We start from the raw sequence: 23,582 nt of genomic DNA on the forward strand, positions 1-23,582 counted from the left end.
AAAAAAAATCTCTCCTACAAATTTACTGTCAAGACCTCGGACTGGCCTCTGTTCAAGTGTGGGACAGAGAGGTCATCTGGGGAATGGGACTTAAAAAAAATGACCGAAGTTGAGGTTTATGTCCGCTGACTGAATGGGGCTGTCCTGCAAGGCAGCCACCCAGATTGTTTGCTCTCCACACTATTAGCGGTGCTGTTCAATCCCTGTAAGAGGAACCATTCTGTTTATTTGCAGGGTTGGTGGCTGATGTGTAACTACAAATGTGCATCAAGGACAAATTCAGTTTGAAGTGGAGGTCACAATGTCCCCTCCTGTGGCCGCAGACACACGCTGAAACATGAACACCTCTGTCATCTTTGGACTTCTTCCAGTTGATCGCCCCGGGCTGCCCCACCCTTCAGCCCTTTTGCCCTGAAGAGCTACGCGCTGGATGATGGGAGAAATCCCAGCATTCTACCCCTTCCCATCACTGCCCCTTCCAGCCACTGCTGGTGGCATGACTCCACTTGGAGGTCTATTGACCCAGCAGGTCTGGTGGCATATGTCAAGCCGATGACCTTCCATCAAATGCTGTCTGACATGCATGTCTTATGAGGAAAGGTTGAGTGTGCTAGGGCTTTTTTTCTTTGGAGTGGAGGAGGATAAGAGCTGACTTGCCAGAGGTGTTCACGGTGATAACAGGAACAAATTGAGTGGACGCCCAGAGACTTTTCCCAAGGCAGAAACAGCTAATATGAGAGGGAATAATTTTAAGGTGATTGGAAGAAAGTAGAGGGAAAGATGTCAGAGGTAGGATTTTTACACACAGAGTGGTGAGTTTATGGAATGCCCCGTCAGCAATAGTTTTAGAGATAGGTACATTAGGGACATTTAAGAGATTCTTAGATAAGAAAATGGATGATAGAAAAGTGAAGAGCTATCTCGGAGCGAGGGGTTAGATTAAACTTAGAGTAGGTTTAAAGGTCAGCACAACATCATGGGCTGAATGGCCTGTACTGTGCTGTAGTATTCTATGTTCTAGGTTGAGTATGTTCAGCATTTTCTGTTGTTCCCTTCAGCTGGAGTGGCTTAGTGAGGGACAATAGGGTTTCTCTGTCACCAGCTCTGGGATCAATGCCACCCTGGTTATCTCAGGCTGCCAAATGATTTTTGTTTGTGAAGACAGAAGAAGGTAAATCAAGTACATTCATTGGGTTCTGCTTCGTTCACCTTTCTAACCAACTGGATGATGGAATTGCCATCAAATTGGTGTCTAGTCTGGTAAGAGTTGGGTTTGTGCAAAATTGTCCACGCTGCTTTCCTCCTGATAATGACATGGGTCTGGAAGTATGGGAAGACAACGGGAATCTCTCACCACTGACCTGGAGTTCACTTCACCATAGCAACATGACCGCAAGAGGGTTTTCAGGTGAAGAGCAGGAGTGCTTTCAGTGCACAGATTATTAAGCACTGCCCACATAATCACCAGCTTGGAACTGGATGACATTCTCTGGGGCTGGGTCTCAGGAAGTTGCCCATTATCCATTCCCACTGATCTTTGTGAGATGGGGGTGGGGGCAACGGTGCTGGATCGTCAGGCTGGGGAAAGGACCTGCAGGACTTGAAGAGGGAGTCTTAAGGGAAGAAGCAGTGCTGGCCACGAGGTACTCCATAAATTTAGTATGGTGTCTGGGTGAGATTCAGAATCTCATTTTTTAGATAGAGCTGAGAAATCCTGGCCTAATGTGGGCAAATAGGATTAGCATGGGTAAACATGGATGAGTTGGGCTGAAGGGCCTGTTTCTGAGCTGCATAACTCACTTTTTCAGATGATCTAAGAAAGGTAACACATTGTCAGGAAGGCCATGTGCATTCAGCAGGCTCATAGTTCACATACACCAAGGGCATGTTCTTAACACAGTGCAAGTTTTGAAGAAAATCGCTGACCTGAAATTTGAACACTTTTTCTCTCTCCGCTGTATATTTACAGGGACTTGCAGTTATTTGTTTCTGTCCAATGCATGCTGCCTTTGCTTACTGTCGACATGGAATGGGTGTGCGCCCACTGCCTGTTACAACATCCGGTGTAAAATGGACACTATCAATAAGAAAGCACAGCAACACCTCTATCTCCTCAGGAGGCTAAAGAAATTTCTTATGTCTCTTTGATCTTCACCTTTTCTTATTGATGCACCATATAAAGCATCATATCCAAATGCGTCATGGTGTGGGTTGCCAAATGCTATGTCCTAGACCATGAGAAACTGCAGGGAGATGTGGACACAGCTCAGCACATCATGGAAAACAAAAACAGTCTCCCCTCCATGGATTCTGTCTATAATTCTCGCTGCCTCAGTAAATCAGCCGGCATAACAAAAGACAACACCCACCCTCTCCCATCAGGTAGAAGGTACAAAAACCCCAAAAGGACAATTAAGATGGACTCTTGCCCTCACAGTCTCCACCTTGCACCTTATTGTAGGTCTCCTGGTACTTTCTCTGCAACTGTAACACTTCCTTCTAAGTTCTGTTACTCTTTTCCCTTGTACCAGCTCAATGCACTGATGTAATGAAATGATCTGTGTAGAGAGCATGCCATACAGTTTTTTACTGTCCCTCAGTACAAGACAATAATAAATCAATTTACCAATAGCTATATTAGGATCAACAACTGTATATAACTGGACAGTTCTGAGCTGTAACTTCAGAACAATTCAGTACAGGGTAGGCAAGGACAAGCCAATAATTTTGCAGAAGGTGGGATTATAGGAGGGAATCCAAGCTACTGTGTGCTGGGAAATCAGGCGGTGCATGGAACATAGAACAATTCAGCACAGGAACAGGCCCTTCAACCCATGATATCTGTGCAAAATTCATGTTAAGTTAAACAAATCCCTTCTGCCAACATATGCATGTACCTGTATTTCCTGCAATATTCATGTGTCTAAATGCTTCCTAAACACCATGATGTATCTGCTTCCACCACTTCCCAGCAGCAACCTAATGGAAACTGACTGGTGCCAGGAACAACACTTTTTGACTGGAGTCTTCAGTTTTGACTGTGTGTGGGTGGATGGGAAGTAGGAGAAGGACTTGTTTCATTTTGCTGTAGTTCTTTTGTCACTTGTGTTCTGTGTTGTTCTGCCAAGCATTGTGGGCATGCTATTTGGTGTCAGAATGTGTAGCAACACTTGCAGGCTACCTCCTTCCCCCGCCCCCCCCCCCCACAACATTATGTTGGTTTTACGTGTGATACATAAACTTGAATCTTGAAAAGGGCCCTGAAAACCTAACGTTTTCAGCAGCCCTATGTTGGACTGTGATTGTCTGCCAGTTGCTGAGCCCAGATATTTTCATGTCTTAGAAATGGAAGAACCTTTCATGATGCTTATGCTTTATTGAAATCTGTATCCAGAAGCACTCAGAATCATTGCTGCAGTCTGCCTGTTTCACCTGTCTATGAAAGCAAGACCATTGCCCCTGCAGTCACCATTCTGTGTGCAGCTGAGGGAAGTCTTTGTCTGATGGATTTGCTCTCTTCCACCTCTTGAAGACAGACCTTGCAGGGTTCACTTCAGCACCGGAAGTCATGCTGAAGGCCGGAACCTGGGTCTGTGAATCTCTGTGAGTCCATTGGAAAAGTAGGGGGCCTAGAGTCTGCGAATCAATGAGTCCATTGGAGGCTGGAGGTCGAAGAAGACAGGTTGTCCTAGGGTTAGAGGACTGTGCATTTGCATGGGTGGATGGGTGAGGATGAGAGGGAGGGAGAAATAAGACTTGTTTCACTAATAATGCTTGGTATGTTCTGTTTTGTTGTGCTTTGTGTTCTGCTGAGCATTGTGGGCATGCTATGTTGGCACCAGAATATGTGATGGCACCTGTGGGCTATGGCCAGCGCATACTTGGGTGTGTTGGCTGTTGACCAAATGACACACTTCATTGTACGCTTCGATATAAATGTGATGGATAAATCTGAACCTGAATCTGATGCCTCCAGCACATGATGCAGATGCATCTGACTGAGCTCCTCAGTTAAAGCCAAAGCCATGAGTACGAGGATGGACTATCATTGGCTTGGATGGTGGAGGTAACAAGCTAGGAGCTAACCAGGTGAACCAATGACAGTCCATGAGAATATCTGGGCAGGTCTAGGGATCTTCTCTCTTCAATACTATCTGCTGACATACTCCTCCTTGAACTTCTCTATCGTTTCTTTCTCTGGCAGTTGGAAGCCTTCAGATAACAGCTGGAATACTATTATGTCCAGTCTAGGGAGCAGGCAGCAGGGATGACAAGGTATTCAGAGTACTTCAGGGCATCCCCAGAGTTCCACAGCACCCAGATGGGGACACTGCTATGTCTTCAGCTCTAGGATTTCAATGGACCATGGTGGACTGCACATAGAGCTTGGCTATCCCTCAGGAGCCTTCCCTCTGTGCACTGCGGCAGCAGAAGTGTTGAGATAATTAGGGTCTGCCTGAGAATAAATGAGCAACGTGAGCTCCCCAAAAACACAGCATTGTCTATGGGGGAGTATCCTCACATAGCTACAGGACTGTGGACAGCATTTACCATTTGAATTTGGGTTAATTCCATTGGCTATGCCAATCATTCCTTCACCCTGCTATCCTCACAAACCCAAGTTTGTTGCAAATAAAGTTCTATGCAGTATAACTCTACAGTCATAGAATTATACAGCAAGGAAACAGACTATTCAGCCCAACTACTTTATAATGTCCATGCTGCCTACCTAAGATTAAAGATAGCATGGTTTAGTTTTATTTGGCATAGGTACTTTGAAGTATACAGTGAAACGTATCATTTTGCACCAAAGTAAATCAATGGGGATTTTACTGGGAAGCCCACGTGTCTCCATGCTTCTGGCACCAACATAACATGCCCATAACTCATTAACCCCCAAACTATACGTTGTTGGAATGTAGGACGAAACTACATTCTCCTTACAGATAGTGGCAGGACTTCAACCCTGATCTTGCAGCTGGCTCTGTAAAGTGTTGTGCTAACCGTAACGCTACTGTGCCCATTTGCCAGCATTTGGCTCAAATCCCTCTAAACCTTTTCCTTCCATGTACCTGTCCAAATATGACTTTTAAATGTTGTAATTGTAATCACTTCTACCATTTTACCTGGTAGCTCAATCCTTGTCCCTCTGAGTAAAATAGACCTTACCCCCCGCCACCCCTTTAAATATTTTCCCTTTCATGTTAAACCTGTGCCTTCTAGTTTTAGACTCTCCTAACCTGGGAAAAAGTCAGTTGTAGAAGTTGCAGCACAGAAAGGGATAAGATAATATCCAGGGGTAAGAAAGCTCTTTGAAGAAGAGTTTCTTCAGAAAGTTCTTTAAAGAGCTTTCCCTTTGCACAGCAAAGGTCTGGAGCCATTTGTCATACAGGGACAAGATCTTATCATCTTCAGAAGTTTTCAGATGACTCTGCCATAGTTGGATGCATCAGCAAGGGAGATGAGGCTGAGTACAGGGCTACGGTAGGAAACTTTGTCACATGGTGTGAGCAGAATTATCTGCAGCTTAATGTGAAAAAGACTAAGGAGCTGGTGGTAAACCTGAGGAGAGCTAAGGTACCATTGACCCCTGTTTCCATCCAGGGGGTCAGTGTGGACATGGTGGAGGATTACAAATACCTGGGGATACGAATTGACAATAAACTGGACTGGTCAAAGAACACTGAGGCTGTCTACAAGAAGGATCAGAGCCGTCTCTATTTCCTGAGGAGACTGAGGTCCTTTAACATCTGTCGGACGATGCTGAGGATGTTCTACGAGTCTGTAGTAGCCAGTGCAATCATGTTTGCTGTTGTGTGCTGGGGCAGCAGGCTGAGGGTAGCAGACACTGACAGAATCAACAAACTCATTCGTAAGGCCAGTGATGTTGTGGGGATGGAACTGGACTCTCTCACGGTGGTGTCTGAAAAGAGGATGCTGTCCAAGTTGCATGCCATCTTGGACAATATCACCCATCCACTACATAATGTACTGGGTGGGCACAGGAGTACATTCAGCCAGAGACTCATTCCACCGAGATGCAGCACAGAGCGTCATAGGAAGTCATTCCTGCCTGTGGCCATCAAACTTTACAGCTCCTCCCTTGGAGGGTCAGACACCCTGAGCCAATAGGCCAGTCCTGGACTTATTTCCTGGCATAATTTACATATTACTATTTAATTATTTATGGTTTTATTACTATTTAATTATTTATGGTGCAACTGTAACGAAAACCAACTTCCCTCGGGATCAATAAAGTATGTCTATGACTATGACTAAGAACGTAACAGAAGGATTTAAGGACCACCTACCAACTAAGGGCCAATTAATTTACAAACTTCAAGGTATCATCAGCTGTTTGATTGAAGTTTCTATTGACTTTTAACACCTGTATTGTGAATGACGATTGATTTTGCAAGTAAGGAATTTGAACATGCAGTACTGTGCAAAAGTCTTAGGCACATATATAGCAAAAGTGCCTGAGACTTTTGCACAGAAATGCAGTAAATTTGTGTATTCTACTGTATTTGTCAATGTGGAGCGGGGAGTGAATTTGTGAATCTGGAGGGAGCAAAAGATGTTGGGAATGGTGAGGTGGAGTAGTGCGGACTGGTGGCAGAGAGGGAGTGCCAGAGGTGGGGTGTGGCACACCCATCCCTGAGACACCAGGCAAGGTCATTTCATTCCAAACAATTGGTTTATTGATCATTACAGAATGTTTCTCTAGTGCTTCCTGCTACCTCCCCTCCCTGCCCCTTTCCCACTCTCAGTCCACATTAGAAACCCATATCAGAATCAGGTTTATCATCACTCACATGTATCATGAAATTTGTGATTTTTGCAGCAGTAGCAATACAGTCTGAATTTTCAGAGTCCAGTTAATCGGTAATGACACAGTAACCTTTCAACTTATCTGTGCCCATCATGATTTTATAAACCCCTGAAAGTTCACCCCTCAGCCTCCATTGCTTCAAGAGAAACAGACCTAGCCTCTCCAGCCTCTCCTTAGAACTCAAACCCTCCAGTCTGAGTACTGTGCTCTCTCTGAGCACACAACTTTGTTGACTCATCTGGTGTAGTGGCGGGCTGCCGACAGGAGAGGAAATGGCACGGAGCTGCTTCTTCCATGTGGAATATTGTGAAGTTCATGGCTGAACAAGATCTGCGCCTGTCCAGCCAGAACAAGAGTTTGTGGATGGAGATCTCAGATTCAGAATCACTGTCATGAAATTTGTTGTTTTGTGGGAGCAATACAGTGCATGTCATAATAAATTATAAACACAAGAAATTCTGCAGCTGCGGGAAATCCAAGGCAATGTACACAAAATGCTGGAGATACACAGCGGATCAGGCAGCACTCATGGAAATGAACAAACAGTCGATATTTTGGGCTCTGGAGAAGGGTCTCAGCCCGAAAGGTTGACTGTTCATTTCTATAAATGCCGCCTGACCTGCTGTGTACCTCCAACATTTTGTGTAAATTAACATGAGACAGTGAGCAACTCAGTAGCATAGCAGTTAGCATAACACTTTACAATACCAGTGACATGGATTCAATTCCTATCACTGTCTGTAAGGAGCTGGCACATACGTTCTCCTCATGACCACCTGGGTTTCTTCTGGGTGCTCTGACTTCCTCCCACATTCCATAAATGTATGGGTTAGTAGGGGTTAATAAGTTGTGGGCGTGCTATGTGGATACCAGCGACACTTCCTCGGATTGTGTTGGTCATTGATGCAAATGATACATTTCACTGTATGTTTCAATTTATGTGTGACAAATGAAGCTAATCTGTAAACTCCAATAAAAAAAATAAAATGGTGCTGAAAGAGGAATGGTGAGGTAGCGTTCAGGGGTTGAAGGACCATTCAGAAATCTGATAGCAGAGGTGAAGAAGCTGTTCCTAAACTGTTGAGTGCGGGTCTTTAGGCTCCTGTACCTCCTCTCTGATGGTAGTAATGAGAAAAAGGCATGTCCCAGGGGCTACACTGCTGAAGGTCCTAGGTTTTGCTTATCACTGCTGTTGGGCACCTTAGCCTCTGGATACATTGCTCCTTGGAGAGCTGGAGTTCAGAGTTTGTATCCTGGATCATTGGATCCTTCCCCAACTCATTCAGTGTCCCCAGAAACATTTGCTTTACCTTTGGCCTCTGCCGACTAATTATGCAGTATAACAGTTGTACTTTTCCCAGCGGCTACATAGCAAAGATCTAACAGCCCAAGTGATAATTCTGTAGCCCAATTAAAGTCTCCAGCAACTTCGATTTAGTTCCTAGAACCCAGGGTCTCTACACCTCTAGCTGGCACATTGTATGTTTAAACTAACCAGGCAGCCCTTTCAGCAACAGCTGCTGGAACAGCTGTTGGTATTTTCAGTCAGAGTTTCAAATAAACAGGAATATACAGTGTACATGGAGTTAAACAGGATGGAAAACAGGCCCTTGTAGCTCCAGCAGCCTGGATTCAATCCTAACCCTTGGGTGCTCTCTCTGCGGAGTTTGTACCTTCTCCCTGGGACTGTGTGGGTTTCCTCTGAATGCTCCAGTTTCTTCCCATGTCTCAAAGATGTACAGGCTGGTCATTGATTGGCCACTATAAATTGGCCCTCATGTAGGAGGATGGCAATTGAGTGGATACGTGAGAGAGACAGTAGGCTACAGGGAAATGAATGAGGTGGGTAGGATTGATAGGAGTGTGTATAGACCTGGCATTGACTTGATAGGCCTTCTTTGCTGTAAGGATACTTGAGATATGAGAAACATGATCCAGATTCAGTGGGGACCTCTCTGAACAAGATTCACACAAGGATAGTGGCCCCCTATATCTGGTAGGGCAGATATCTTGTGTACTAGCATGGACGTACTGAGTGCATAAGTTGGCAACTCTGCCATATCTATGTGACTTGTACATGAGGTAACTGAAACACCCCTACTTCCCTCCAATATCTGTTGGGATCGTTCCCCACAGATATCCCTCCAGGCACTTATCCCTGCAAGCTGTCCCTTCGCTTCCTCCCTAACCACCATACCGGCTCCAAACTGGTGAGATAAAACTTTACCTGTGTGTCTGTCAGGGTCATTTATTGCAAACAAGAGAAAATCTGCAGATGCTGGAAATCCAAGCAACCCACACAAAATGCTGAAGGAACTCAGCAGGCCAGGCGGCATTTGTGGAAAAAAAGTACAGTTGACGTTTCGGGCCAAACCCTTTGGCAGGGTCATTTATAGTATTGCTTGCAGCTTCCTTCACATCGTTCAGACCCAACATAGGTCGGGGGACTGCTTCGTCATGCACCTTCACTCTTGTCTGCCGCAAAAGGCAGGATCTCCTGGTGGCTCTTCATTTCAATTTGCCTTTCCTTTCCCATTCTGATATGTCTGTCCATAGCCGCCTCTATTGCCACGATGAGGCTAAACTCAGTTTGGATGGTCAGCACCTCATATTCTTTCTAGGTAGCCTCCAATCTAATGGCATGAACATTGATTTCTCTAAGTTCAAGTAATTACTCCCCTTCTCTCTTTTTTCATTCCCCATTCAGATTCCATTCTCATGCCTCTTCTTTTCCTCATCTCCCTCGGGTACACCTCCTCCTCTCCTTTCTTCTGTGGTCCACTATCCTTTCCTATCAGATTCCATTTTCTTCAGCCCTTTACCTTTTCCACCTATCATCTCCCAGCTTCTTACTTCACCTCCCCTGCCCTACGCACCTTACCTGGTCTCACCATCTGCCAGCTTGTACTCTGTCCCCTCCCCTGATCTTCTTGTTCTGACTTTTGCCCCCCCTTCCTTTCCAGTCCTGATGAAGGGTCTTGTCCTGAAATGCCAATTGTTTATACCCCTAACTTGATGAGTTCCTCCAACGTGTGTGTGTGTGTGTGTGTGTGTGTGTGTGTGTGTGTGTGTGTGTGTTGCTCCTGATTTCCAGAATCTACAGAATCTCTTGTGTTTAGTTTGCCCCAAACTAGTTTCTAGAGCAAGAACTTCAAAGGAGGGAAGTTTAAGGGCAGGAGCAATGGGAACGAGAGTCAAAGATTTACCGATGATAAAAGTGAAGAACTGGGAACCCATCGGCTTGTCTCTCCACCAGGTATTCCCCAATATCGTATCGAAGGCGCGTCCACAGCAAAGGAGGGAGGCAGATGATATCTTTGTTTGGAGGTGACCAGTATTGGTAGATATCGCCAAGAACCTCATCGTCCAGTGACAGGATCTCCTTCAGCTCAGCCTCAGAGAGCCCACTCCTGCAATATTACCACACAGCACCGTAACACACCTTTCTGTAGAACAACACACAAGACTGGAAATAAAGCATACGCCACTATACAAGATTGAAAAATAACAGGTGTCACAGTAACGTAGTGCATCGCTCTACTGTGACCTGTAATTGGGGTTTGATTTCTGCCACTGCCTGTAGAGGCTTTGTACATTCACCCCATGACCACGTGGGTTTCCTCCAGCTACTTCCCATATTCCAAAGACGCATTAGGGTTAGTGAATTGTGGGCATGCTACATCGGGATCGGATATGTGGCAACACTTGCGGGCTGCCCAGTATAATCCTCACTAATATTTGTATGTTCTGATGTACATGTGACAGAAAGGCTAATCTTTATAAAAATAATAATGTGCTACAATGCTGAATCAAAAATGAAACAAGATCACGTGCTCTTAATGAAGTTTTATACTTTGTTAATTTAGTGGCTGTGGGCATTGCTGGCCAAGGTTGGTAATTGCCCTTGAGAAAGTAGTAAGCTGGCCCCCTTTAAGCCCAGGAATCCTTCTGTGAGAATACCTTGTCCCATGTCTCAGTAATGTTGGATCAGGAGTTCAGGATTTAATAAAATGAAACATGGAATACTGTCGATGGTATGTTTCTTGGAGAGAAACCAGGAGCTGGCAGTGCTCCAGTTCACCTTCCCAGAGGAAGAGGTCATGGGTCAGGGAGCTACTATTGGAGTAGCTTAGGAAGTAACTGCAGAGCAACTTATAAGTGACCTTGAGGTCACTGCTGCTGTGGGAATGAGTGATCAGGGTGGTGAATAAGTCACAAAGGAAGTGGTGTTTTTAAACGTTGGTGGAGCTGCATCCAGGAAGTGACGAATATATTATAGCAGCTTCCTGACCTCTGACATGTAAGTAAGGCTGTGGGAAAATGAGAGGGAGAGGGAAACAGAGATAGATAGAGAGAGATTCAGACAGAGATAGAGGGAGACAGAGAGATACAAGCAGATAAAGTGAGAAAGATATATATAGAAAGAGAGTGGGGGCAGGGGAGAAACAGACAGAGATAGATAGATAGAGATGGGTAGAAGGAGAGATGAAAATGAGAGATGAGAGTGGCTCAAAAATGGACCCACGGAGGATACTGGAAATTTTGGTATGGGAAAGGGAGCCAGTGATTTATTTGGGAGTTATGGCTGGATTAAATAGAATGGAATCTGGTGAGGGTGAAGTCATCCAGTGGAATGATGGTGGAGAACATGATGGAAAGTTTGTTGAGTTAAGGGTTGCCGAGAGATTAGAGAGGATGACAAAGAAAAAATAACAACTACTGTCAATCAGAACATTATCAGTGACACATAGTAACATGTATGTACTTTGATAATACATTTACTTGAATTTTGGATTGTGGGTATGCTATGTTGGTGCCTAAAGAGTGGCAACACTTGTAGTCTACCTAGTCAATACTTGTTGATTTGATTTGACGCAAATGATGCAGTTCACTTAATGTTTTGATATACATTGTCAATTTAAGCTGATGTTTTAGGAAAGAGCATTAATGGTTTCATTAACATATCATTTCATTATAACTTTGCACTTTCAATCAACCATTGCTTCATTCAGATGAAAACTATTATGGTCTCTCACTCTAACCTGTCCCCCTTTATACCCGCCAACTTTGCTTCCATAAGTTCAAGGTGCCAGACCAGTATGGTATTGCTACATTTCACTACCAGGTATTTCTGGACCTCTGAAGCCCCAATAGACTAACACTGCTCACTGTTCCAGAGTCAGCCTGCAGTACAAGGGTAGTCCTCAGCTTCTCTTCTGCATGCTCCCTTCTTGAACCTGATTCTACCTCCTGCACCTTCAGATCTGACAAGAGAAGGCGATTAGAGACTGAAGTTGAAAGTTTATGCTCTGTTTCCTCAGCCCGTTAAGGCCACATCCTTTTGTGGCTCCACTCTTTTGTCCCTTCTGTCGTTCAGAGTCTGAGGGGAGACCTAATACATTTATCAAATTGTGACAAGTAGAGAGTGGCAATCTTTCTCCCAGGGTAGAAATGTCAAATAATAGAGGACATGCACTTAAGGTGAGGGGGAAAAGTTGAAAGCAGATGTTCAGAGCAAGTATATTTTTAGTGGAAGGTGATACAGTGGTGATGTTTAAGAGGCTTTAAGATAGGTACATGACGAAGCAGAGAATGGAGAGATATGAGTTATGTACAGACAGAAGGGATTTATTTAAATTGGCATCATGCGCAGCGTAGTCACTGTAGGCTGAAGGGCCTGTTCCTGTATTGTACTGTCCTGTGTTCTGTGGTTGGGAGCTCTCATTTAACAGTAACTTTAACTTCTTAGTGTCGGAGTTATCCAGCAGAGGAAACGTTCTTCGACCCACCATGTCCATACAAAGATTTTTACCCATTTACACTAATCCTGTACCAGGCATGTATCCTTCTGTGCATTGTGTACATTTAGATGTCTCTAAATTCCACCATCCCCTCTGGCAACATGTTTCAAATAAAAAAACATTCCCTGTGCAAAGAAACAAATCCCTCACGCCCTCTTAAAAAACTCCTTCCTTTTGTCTTAAGCTTGTTTTCATTATCTCTTTCACAGGAAAAAGATTCTGTCTACATCATCTATGCCTCTAATAACTTTACATTCAGTACTGTGCAAAAGTCTTAGGCATCCTATTTTTTTTTTTATTGGTTTCAGATGGTATGACCTGATTTCAATATTATTGAGGCTGTCTGGGATTACCTGGAGAGACACAGGCAAGTGAGACAGCCAAAGTCTGCAGCAAAACTGTGGCGACTTCCTCAAGATGATTGGAACGACCTACTCGCTGATTTTCTTATAAAGCTGTTCAACAGTGTACAGAATTGATGCAGTTTTAAAGGCAAAAGGTGATCACACTAAATATTGATTTGATTTAGTTTTTTTTTACTTTTTACTGCTCTTTACAGCAAATGTTTTGATATCTAGAAACTTTATATTTCATTATGTTTGAAAGCATCTTCACTTACAGAATTTTTTACATGCGCCTTAGAATTTTGCACAGCACTGTAACTCCATCGGAGACCCTTGTCCTGAGAAGGAATGAAGTCAGACCCACCTGGAGCAGGCGATGTACCCCAGAGCATGTGACACGAAGGTGAGGCCATGCTTCTTTTCCAGCCGTGCATACAGGAAACGCACGGCCTCCCTGGTGCCTTTGGCCACACACAGCTCAGATTCCAGGCCGTAGGAGCTCCAACGCTTGGCTTCATCAAAGCACAGCTTGAGCATGAGGGGCTGCCCACAATGCTTGAAGCTGTCGAGAATCAGCTCCTGCTGATGTTTGGTGAGCTTTCTCCTCACCGTTGACATCAGCATGGCAATCGCCTGCTGTCCGTGTTCATGGGACAGCGGCTCCACCTGAAAATAACACTCCTGGCTCGGTATGGCTCCTTGTAGAACATTTAAGATATTGTGTTCCTCAGGTAAAGTAGAGACGATAAGATGGACCTTTGGTGGACATTCCTTTGGCAGCCAGTGTAGCCTGTGTGCACCATCGTTGGGAGATAATTGGTCCAAAGAATCGAGGATGAGGACCAAGGGTGCCTTGTTCTTCTTGGACACTGTGTTCAGAAGTCTGTGAAAGAATTGGACCAGCTCATTATAAGAATTAACAATGTGCGTCAAAGGAGGTTTTAGCCCAAAGGCAAGGCACACTTGGAAACAGATACTTTTCAGCACAGTATCAATTTCAGAGCTCAGTGCTGACGTGCCCAGAAGCCTGGTAACTACCACCGTCCGGCTACCGAGACATTTCCCAACATCCTCAGCGAGTTTAGACATGACGGCTGTCTTCCCAGTCCCTGAAGGGCCATAGATAATCAGCGGCCTATGGGTGCATTTGTTCTTCAGTTCGATACTTTGACAAATGTTGGTGATGAGCCCGACACGGCCACAGAAGATGCTGCGTTTCTTGCGACAAAGGGACATGTGGTGACACAGCTCATCAAACAGCCAACCCATCTCATCCTGAGCCTTTTGCCGATCAGCAACCCTCCTGACAATCTGCTGCTTCACGTCCTCGACAAACGTCTGACACAGGTTCTGGAGGTAAGCGGCATGGTCTTGGCTCCATTTGTCCGGCACTCCACTTGGCCACCTCACCTGGTGCACACGGAGAGTTTTTGAATGCTTGCCAACAATCTCGGTCTTTAGACTGGTGAGAAGTTCCTGAGCCTCTCTGTCAATGCTCCCATTGCTGGTGACGTCAACAAATCTGTGCACTTGCTGCCTGTCACACTGATCCAGCATGTTGGGGATGTCTCGGATGAAGACCGAGGAACACACATCTCCTTGTTTTGTTTCCCGGAGGCCACAGTCAATCTCCCATTCGGTGACTGCAACACAGAGGACAATTTGACTATTACAAGTGTAGCCACAATTTTTTTCAGTCAACCCAGGGCATAGTGTACGGTTAAAACATCCACCAAAGGGTTTGTGTGACACACCTGACGTTTTCCCACCAGATGTCCATTGTACTGGCCAATAAATGTTTTCAAATGGTTGTAAAATTTCCTAGAATGGAAATGCCAATGCCCAGAAGTGGAAAAGGCCACAGAAAGTGGTGGAAACACCACAGTCCATCAGATGCAAAGCCCCCCACCCTTGAGTACTTTTACAAGGAGAGCTGCCACTAGAAAGCAGCATCCATTATCAAAGACCCCCACCATCCAGACCATACTCTCTTCTTGCTACCTCCATCAGGCAGGAGATATAGCACTCCACCAGGCTCAGGAAGAGTTATTACCCTACAACCATCAGGCTCCTGAACCATTGTGGATAACTTCACTCCCCACTCTTCTGAACTGATTCTACGATCTACAGACTCACTTTCAAAGACAACTCATGTTCTCAGTATTATTTTTATTTGCACAGTTTGTCTTCTTTTGTGCATTGATTGTTTGTCAGTCTTTGTTTAGAACCATAGCACAGAAAACAGGCCATTCGGCCCTTCTAGTCTGTGCTGAAACTTTATTCCGCTAGTCCCATTGACCTGCACCCAGTCCATAACCCTCCAGACCTCTCCCATCCATGTATCTATCCAATTTATTCTTAAAACTTGACAGTGAGCCTGAATTTACCACGTCAGATGGCAGCTTGTTCCACACTCCCACCACTCTCTGAGTGAAGAAGTTCCCCCTAATGTTCCCCCAAACCTTTCCCCTTTCACCCTAAAGCCATGTCCTCTCGTATTTATCTCTCCTAATCTAAGTGGAAAGGGCCTACTCGCATTTACTCTGTCCATACCCCTCATAATTTTGTAAACCTTATCAAATCCCCCCTCATTCTTCTACGCTCTAAGGAATGAAGTCCTAAACTGTTCAATCTTTCCCTGTATCTCAACTCCTGAAGACCCGGCAACATCCTAGCGAATCTTCTCTGCACTCTTTCAATCTTACTGATATCCTTCTTATAGTTAGGTGACCAGAACTGCACACAATACTCCAAATTTGGCCTCACCAATGTCTTATACAACCTCACCATAACATCCCAACTCCTATACTCAATACTTTGATTTATGAATGCCAGAATGCCAAAAGCCTTCTTTACAATCCTGTCCAGTTTGTTTGTAAATCCTATTGCATTCTTTTTTCCTATAAATGCCTGCAAGATAATGAATCTCAAAGTAGTATATGGTAACATATGCATATTTTGTGATAAATTTATTTTGAACTTTTGAACTGTAAACATTTGTCCATCCAAGGGAGATAGGTATCACATAGGATGCCAGTATCATGACCCCCATAAAATCATGGCCTGATCTTCTCATGGTTTGCAAACTTACTTCCATAGGAATGGCAGCCAGAGAAAGGAATCATCCACTTCTCAGGGGTTCCCAACCTTTTTTATGCCATGGAGCCTCACCATTAACTGAGTGTTCTGTGGACCCCAGGTTGGGATGCCCTGAGATGCATGAAGATTCTCATTTCCTTTAAATGGGCTGCACTTTACATTCATTAACTCTGCGAATTAATTCTGCATCTATAGAGTTAAGGTGTCATGTAGCGCAGAAACAGGCCCTTCAGCCCACTGAGTCCATGTTGACCATCAACCACTCATTTATACTAAACCTGCACCAATCCCATTTTATCCTCCCCACATTCCAATCACTCCCCCCAGGTTCAACTCCATCCCCTCACTGACACACTAGGGGCCAATTAACCTCACAGTTTGCACACTTTTGGGATATGAGAGGAGAGCAGAGCACCAGGGTAAACATATGTCATCACAGGGAGTACGTGCAAACTCCACATAGACAGCACCCGAGGTCAGGATCGAACTTCAGTCAATGAAGCTACAGGGCAGCAGCTCTCCCTGTTGTGCCACTGTGACCGCTGGTACTGAAGAACAACATTATGAAAGGTGATAGGATGGTGCAGTTAAAAGAACCGCTGTCTCACAGTACCCAGGACTTGAGTCCGTCCTGATCTTGGACCATATCTCTGTGGAGCTTGCACGTTTTCCACTTTCCTCCCACATCCCAAAGACCTGCTGGCTGGTAGTTTAACCAGCCACTGTAAATTGCTCCTGTGTGGAGGGTAGAAGCTGGGGGCACTTGATAAGAATGTGGAGAGAATAAAGTGTGATAATATGTAGGATTCATGTAAAAAGGGGTAGTAGATGATCAGCACTGTTTTGATGAACTAAAGGGCTTGTTTTTGTGCGATCTCCCCTCCCTCTTCCCGTCTCTCTCCCCCCCTCCCCTTACCCCCTCTCCCTCTTTTAACTGTGAATCAACCCAGCAATCAGGACCTGGATATCAGGCCAGCATTGCAGAGCAAGGGTAACGAAGCAGACCTACCAGTGGCTCTACTTCCTTAGGAGTTCGAAGAGGTTTGTTATGCCACCAAGAACACTAGCAGGTTGCAGTGGCTGTCGGGACTGGCTGCATCACCAGCTGGTATGGAGGCGGCAGATCACAGGATTGAAAACAAATGCGGAAGGTCAGCTATTGTGTCTGGTGCTCCCAGCGCAGCCTCCTCTATGTTGGTGAGACCCGCTGTAAACTGGAGGAAAACTTCGTCAAGCACCTCCGCTCTATCTGCCGAAAGCAGGGCTTCCTAATGGTCAAACATTTTAATCCCTATTCCCATTCACGTTCCGACATGTCGGTCCATGGCCTACTCTTGTGCGATGAGGGCACCCTCAGGGTGAGGGAGCAACACCTTATATTCTGTCTGGGTAGCCTCCAACCTGATGGCATGAATATCGATTTCTCCTTCTGGTAAAACAAATTTTCCGTCCCCCTCCTCTCTTCTCCTGTTTCCCACTCTGGCCTCTTACCTCTGCTGACCTGCCTATCACCTCCCCCTGGGTCCTCTACTCCATCCCTTTCTCCTATGGTTCACTCTGCTCTCCTATCAGATTCCTCCTCTCCAGCCCCTTACTTTTCCTACCCATTTGGCTTCATCCATCACCTAGTTATCCTCTTTCCCCTCCTCCCACCTGTTCCCCCCCCACCTTCCTTTCCAGTCCTGAAGAAGGGTCTTGGCCCGAAACATTCACTGTTAATTAATTTCCATAGATGAGTTCCTCCAGTAGTTTGTGTGTGTTACAGAGGGTTGAGGACTCAGCCAGATCCATCAGGGGCACAAGCCTTCCTGCCATCAAGAACACCTTCAAAAGATGGTGCCATTGTCAACCTAAAGGGAACTATTGCTGTCCAGAGTCAGTGAGCTCAGTGCAGTCTGGCCTCATGCCTGTTTGGGAGCAGATGGAACCAAGGTGAGGGGCGAGGGAGAGGGGCTGGGGGTGGAGCAGCTCACCTGACTTGAAGTACTTGTGCTTCGCCTCTTTCTTGATGAGGCCCTCCTCTGCTGCCTGGGAGGCTGCTGTCCGAAGGAGAGCTGCGATTCGTTCCTCCACCTTGGACCAGGCGAGCACCTCCTTCTCATGCCGCTGCCGGTTGGCTGGGCTCGTATCACTGTAGTATGGCAGGTGCGTGGTGATTGGCTGAAGGACGTAAGTGGGAGGGATGGCATTCTCATCTTTCCAGAACCAATCCTGAAGGAGCTTGCAGGAACTGGAATCTGAAGAGTGCTTCATCAGTAGCACCTCAAATTCCTTTTCTTCTATAACTCGAGGGATGGGCCGGTAACCATAGCGACTGCCAACAAGAGCCTACCAGTTCCAGATAAGACAGTAATTATTCCAGTAGTATCCAAGAACACCAGTGGCATTGTCAAGAAGCAGGAAGGAAAATAATGGGAAATTTTTAAAAACTTACGATAAATGTGGGTCCCACTGATACTTTCTGGCAGGACTCAATCTCTCTCAGGCACATCTCTGTGCTCATGTGGTCAGCTGTCAGCGTATCTGGGACTCCCCAGCGCATGTCAACTACCTGAGAAAGTTAGATAGACAAACAGGTTACTGTGTTTATCCAGCACCTTGGGGTGGGGGTGGTGGATGGGTGATGGAATTGTAATCCTCTCCCCCCTCCCCCAAGAACAGGTGTTGTTTCAAATAATTAAACCTTGGATTGTGACAGGGACCCAACTCTAATGCACACCGTTCTTGGTTGAACCAAGGCGCCTTGGGGTCCCATTGTGGAACCTCACTTTGGCTGAGGTCAGGCTGTAATTAATGCCATCAGGCAGAATATTAACATCCTTAGAGGAATTAAAGAGGTCATCCTGGAATCTGCTAACCCTCAGCACCTTTTAAAGGAAATTTCCTGGGATTCAAGTAAAGCAGTAGTAGAAGGGTGCCCTGCTTCCTAAAACACCACGCCAAGATGTTGCACGGTAGCATGACACTTTACAACACTAACTGTAAGATTGGGAGTTTGATTCCTGCTGCAGTCTGTAAGAGGTCTTTATGTTCTTGCCATGACTGCATGGGTTTCCTCGGAGTGCTCCTGTTTCCTCCACATTCCAAAGATGCATGGTTGGGGTTGGTGAGTTGTAGACATGATATGTTGGCGCTGGAAGCTTGGTGACACAAGTGGACTGCTCTGCACAATCCTTGCTGATTTGATTTGACACAAACGAGACATTTCATTGTATGTTTCAACATAAGTGTGACAAATAAAGATAATCTTTATTTGTATTTTTAAGCTGTCAAGTGAGCCACATTGGACTCCCTACCCCACCAATATTTGACCTCCTATCTTCATCTCCCAGCTTTGACACCCAATGCCCCCAGGTTTGACTTGTCCCTTCCCCACCACACTGCCCGCCACTTAGCTACTCATTACGACCGGCACCCTATCCCCACTTTATCACACTCTTTTCTCCCCCCCCCCCACCGCCCCATGTCGCATGCCTTTCCCGATCACACTTATACATTGTCACACATTTACTGTCAGGTTTACGCCATCTCACATTCCCCATGTCTTGTTATACATCCTCCCTTTGATTTGTTCCCTCCCCCTTACCGTTCCTCCCTCAGATCACTCCTTCCTAAGGGAGATTACCCTTTCCCTGGGAACAGAACTGCCCTCAATCCCATATCCCTGAGCTTACCTCAAAAATCAGTCCCAGTTTCTGGCAGAAAGTCTGAACCTCTGGATAGGCTTTGTCGAGGAGAGCATCGCGTTCCATGCACATATCTGTAAAACATGGGAGTACCTGAAGGAAAACCCCAAGGCATTCTTCAATTATGTCAAGAAGAAAAGGATGACAGGAGTGAAGGTAGGACCCATTAGAGATAAAGGTGGGAAGATGTGCCTGGAGGCTGTGGAAGTGAGCAAGGTCCTCAATGAATACTTCTCTTCGGTATTCACCAATAAGAGGGAACTTGATGATGGTGAGGACAATATGAGTGAGGTTGATGTTCTGGAACATGTTGATATTAAGGGAGAGGAGGTGTTGGAGTTGTTAAAATACTTTAGGACGGATAAGTCCCCAGGTCCTGACGGAATATTCCCCAGGCTGCTCCATGAGGCGAGGGATTGCTGAGCCTCTGGCTAGGATCTTTATGTCCTCGTTGTCCACGGGCATGGTACCGGAGGATTGGAGGGAGGCGAATGTTGTCCTCTTGTTCAAAAAATGTAGTAGGGACAGTCCGGGTAATTATAGACCAGTGAGCCTTACGTCTGTGGTGGAAAAGCTGTTGGAAAAGATTCTTAGAGATAGGATCTCTGGGCATTTAGGGAATCATGGTCTAATCAGGGACAGTCAGCATGGCTTTGTGAAGGGCAGATTGTATCTAACAAGCCTGATAGAGTTCTTTGAGGAGGTGACGAGGCATATAGATGAGGGTAGTGCAGTGGATGCGATCTATATGGATTTTAGTAAGGCACTTGACAAGGTTCCACACGGAAGACTTATTCAGAAAGTCAGAAGGCATGGGATCCAGGGAAGTTTGGCCAGGTGGATCCAGAATTCGCTTGCCTGCAGAAGGCAGAGGGTGGTGGTGGAGGGAGTACATTCAGATTGGAGGATTGTGACTAGTGGTGTCCCACAAGGATCTGTGCTGGGACCTCTACTTTTTGTGATATTTATTAACAACCTGGATGTGGGGGTAGAGGGCTGGGTTGGCAAGTTTGCAGACGACACAAAGGTTGGTGGTGTTGTAGATAGTGTAGAGGATTGTTGAAGATTGCAGAGAGACATTGATAGGATGCAGAAGTGGGCTGAGAAGTGGCAGATGGAGTTCAACCCAGAGAAGTGTGAGGTGGTACACTTTGGAAGGACAAACTCTAAGGCAGAGTACAAAGTAAATGGCAGGATACTTGGTAGTGTGGAGGAGCAGAGGGATCTGGGGGTACATGCCCACAGATCCCTGAAAGTTGCCTCACAGGTAGATAGGGTAGTTAAGAAAGCTTATGGAGTGTTAGCTTTCATAAGTCGAGGGATAGGGTTTAAGAGTCGCGATGTAATGATGCAGCTCTATAAAACTCTGGTTAGGCCACACTTGGAGTACTGTGTCCAGTTCTGGTCGCCTCACTACAGGAAGGATGTGGAAGCATTGGAAGGGGTACACAGGAGATTTACCAGGATGCTGCCTGGTCCAGAGAGTTTGCATTATGATCAGAGATTAAGGGAGCTACGGCTTTACTCTTTGGAGAGAAGGAGGATGAGAGGAGACATGATAGAGGTGTACAAGATAATAAGAGGAATAGATAGAGTGGATAGCCAGCACCTCTTCCCCAGGGCATTACTGCTCAATACAAGAAGACATGGCTTTAAGGCAAGGGGTGGGAAGTTCAAGGGGGATATTAGAGGAAGGTTTTTTACTCAGAGAATGGTTGGTGCGTGGAATGCACTGCCTGAGTCAGTGGTGGAGGCAGATACACTTGTGAAGTTTAAGAGACTACTAGACAGGTATATGGAGGAATTTAAGGTGGTGGGTTATATGGGAGGCAGGGTTTGAGGGTCGGCACAACATTGTGGGCCAAAGGGCCTGTAATGTGCTGTACTATTCTATGTTCTATGTTCTATGTTTACCACCTTGCAGTTTCTGGGCCTGACCCTTTGGTTGGGAAAAGTCCAACAAAACGCTCCATCTACCTGCCTTGTCCCCAAAACCCTTAATTCCCCTACTATGCAAAAATCTATGCAACCTTGTCTTAAATATATTTACTGAGGTAGTCTCCTCTGCTTCATTGGGCAGAGAATTCCACAGATTCACCACTCTCTTGGAAAAGCAGTTCCTCCTCATTTCACAGTCCTGTAGCCAGCAATGGCCCCTGGGTGAGATGGGAGAGAAAGGCAGGGCACAAGGTAGATTAGAGGTGGGGAAAAGAAGGGAGGAAGGAGTAGTGGAAGGAGGAAGAGGGAAATGAGAGGAGGGAAGGTGAGGTGAGGGAGATGAAAGGGAAGGGGAAGGGAGGGAAAGGGAAAAAATAGCGAGGGAATGGGGAGATGTAACATGATCAAGAGAAAAATATCTGGAGATTGAGGGGATGAGAAGAGAGGAAAGGGCTGAGGGAGGGGAAGATATGGGGAGGTGAAAGAAGGCAGGAATGGGATAGGGAAAAGGCATAAAGGAAGGGTTGAGGAGAGGGGGTAAGTGTGTCGGTATAGGTTAAAAGAATGAGGGGTAACCGTAAGACATCATAAGATGTTTAGCAGGCAGGACAGATAAATGCTGAGGGTCCCAGAACCAAGGGCATAGGAGGAGAAGGGGAGGAGGAAGCAAGGCTGGAATGGAGAGAGGAGATTGGGAAATGGGATGGATGGAGAGGCATTGAAGAAAGGCCAGAGTAAGTTCACAAGAATTATCTCAGGAATGAAAGGGTTAACATTTAAGGAGCTTTTAATAGCTCTGGGCCTATATTAATTGGAGTTTAGAAAAATGAGTGATCTCATTGAAACCTATGGAATATTGAAAGGCATAGATAGAGTGGATGTGGAGAGGATATTTCCTATATCGGGGGAGTTGAGGGCCAGAGAGCACAACTCTGGAATAAAAGGACGTTACTTTAGAACAGAGATGAGGAGGAATTTCTTTAGTCAGAGGATGGTTAATCTGGAATTTATTGCCACAGACAGTTGCTGAGGCCAAATCATTGGGATATTTAAAGTGGAGTTGATAGGTTCTTGATTAGTAAGGGTGTCAAAGATTACGGGGAGAAGTCAGGAGAATGGGGTTGAGAGGGATTATAAATTATCCATGATTGAATGGTGGAGAAGACTTGATGGGCTGAATGGCTTAATTCTGCTCCTATGTCTTATGGTCTCATGAGAGAGGAGATGGAAGTAGGGAAAGATAGAAAGGAAAAATGGAATGGGGGGAGAGAAAGATTGAAGGATTGCAGGCCTTCCTGATTGGCCAGGTTAGAGGGAGGGAGGGAGGGGTGGAGAAAGTGGAAGAGTGCCCCCACAATGCTTCAACAGATGGTGGTCCCCGTTAGCTTCAGCCACCAAGGACAGGAGGTGCGAGCGGTGCAAAATACCCAACCTGTGAAAGTGGAGCTGATGAACACCCGGACCACATTGGACTTGTCCCCTGGAAGGCTGACACTCTTCCCCCGGAGCAGAGCCTGCCGATGATTGGCACTCAACATCCCAACAGGAGGGTGCCACCCAGACTGCACGCGTCAGCCTCTCCTCAAACCGCATCCAACTCCTGGTTCCAGCGTCGATTATGACTGTGACTTCAAAGACACCCTTTGCAGAAGGTCCGGGCCAGGAGAACCTCAGGCCTGGTCTCTGGCCTTTTCCCTCCGCCACCCTTTCCACTTCTCCCTCACTTTCTCATTCAACTACACCCTGCTACTTTACTGGCTGAGCAATTTGTGTACAATATCAGATGGGAAGTTATCGCCTTGACAACCAGTGCTCATTCACGTTTGAGAAAGTCTTGGGTGACGCTCGGGAAATTGGCCTGAACAATGGGCAGTGTTCTTCC

At 45.8% G+C, this 23,582-nt stretch overlaps 1 protein-coding gene across 1 annotated transcript in view; it reads right to left on the reverse strand.

Annotated features, from left to right (window-relative positions):
• The window catches only part of nwd1 (NACHT and WD repeat domain containing 1), a 78,105-nt gene extending 54,867 nt beyond the window's left edge, over positions 1-23,238 (reverse strand). The window contains exons 1-6 of the mRNA XM_063059532.1: positions 23,133-23,238; positions 19,751-19,836; positions 18,511-18,627; positions 18,050-18,404; positions 13,342-14,620; positions 10,039-10,242 (exon numbers count right to left, since the gene is read on the reverse strand). Coding sequence (XP_062915602.1) covers positions 10,039-10,242; positions 13,342-14,620; positions 18,050-18,404; positions 18,511-18,627; positions 19,751-19,836; positions 23,133-23,238 — 2,147 coding nt within the window. The remainder of the gene's footprint in view (positions 1-10,038; positions 10,243-13,341; positions 14,621-18,049; positions 18,405-18,510; positions 18,628-19,750; positions 19,837-23,132) is intronic.
• Positions 23,239-23,582: the final 344 nt, after the last annotated feature.

This window comes from Mobula hypostoma, chromosome 9 (assembly GCF_963921235.1).
Source record: "Mobula hypostoma chromosome 9, sMobHyp1.1, whole genome shotgun sequence".
Lineage (NCBI taxonomy): Eukaryota > Metazoa > Chordata > Chondrichthyes > Myliobatiformes > Myliobatidae > Mobula > Mobula hypostoma.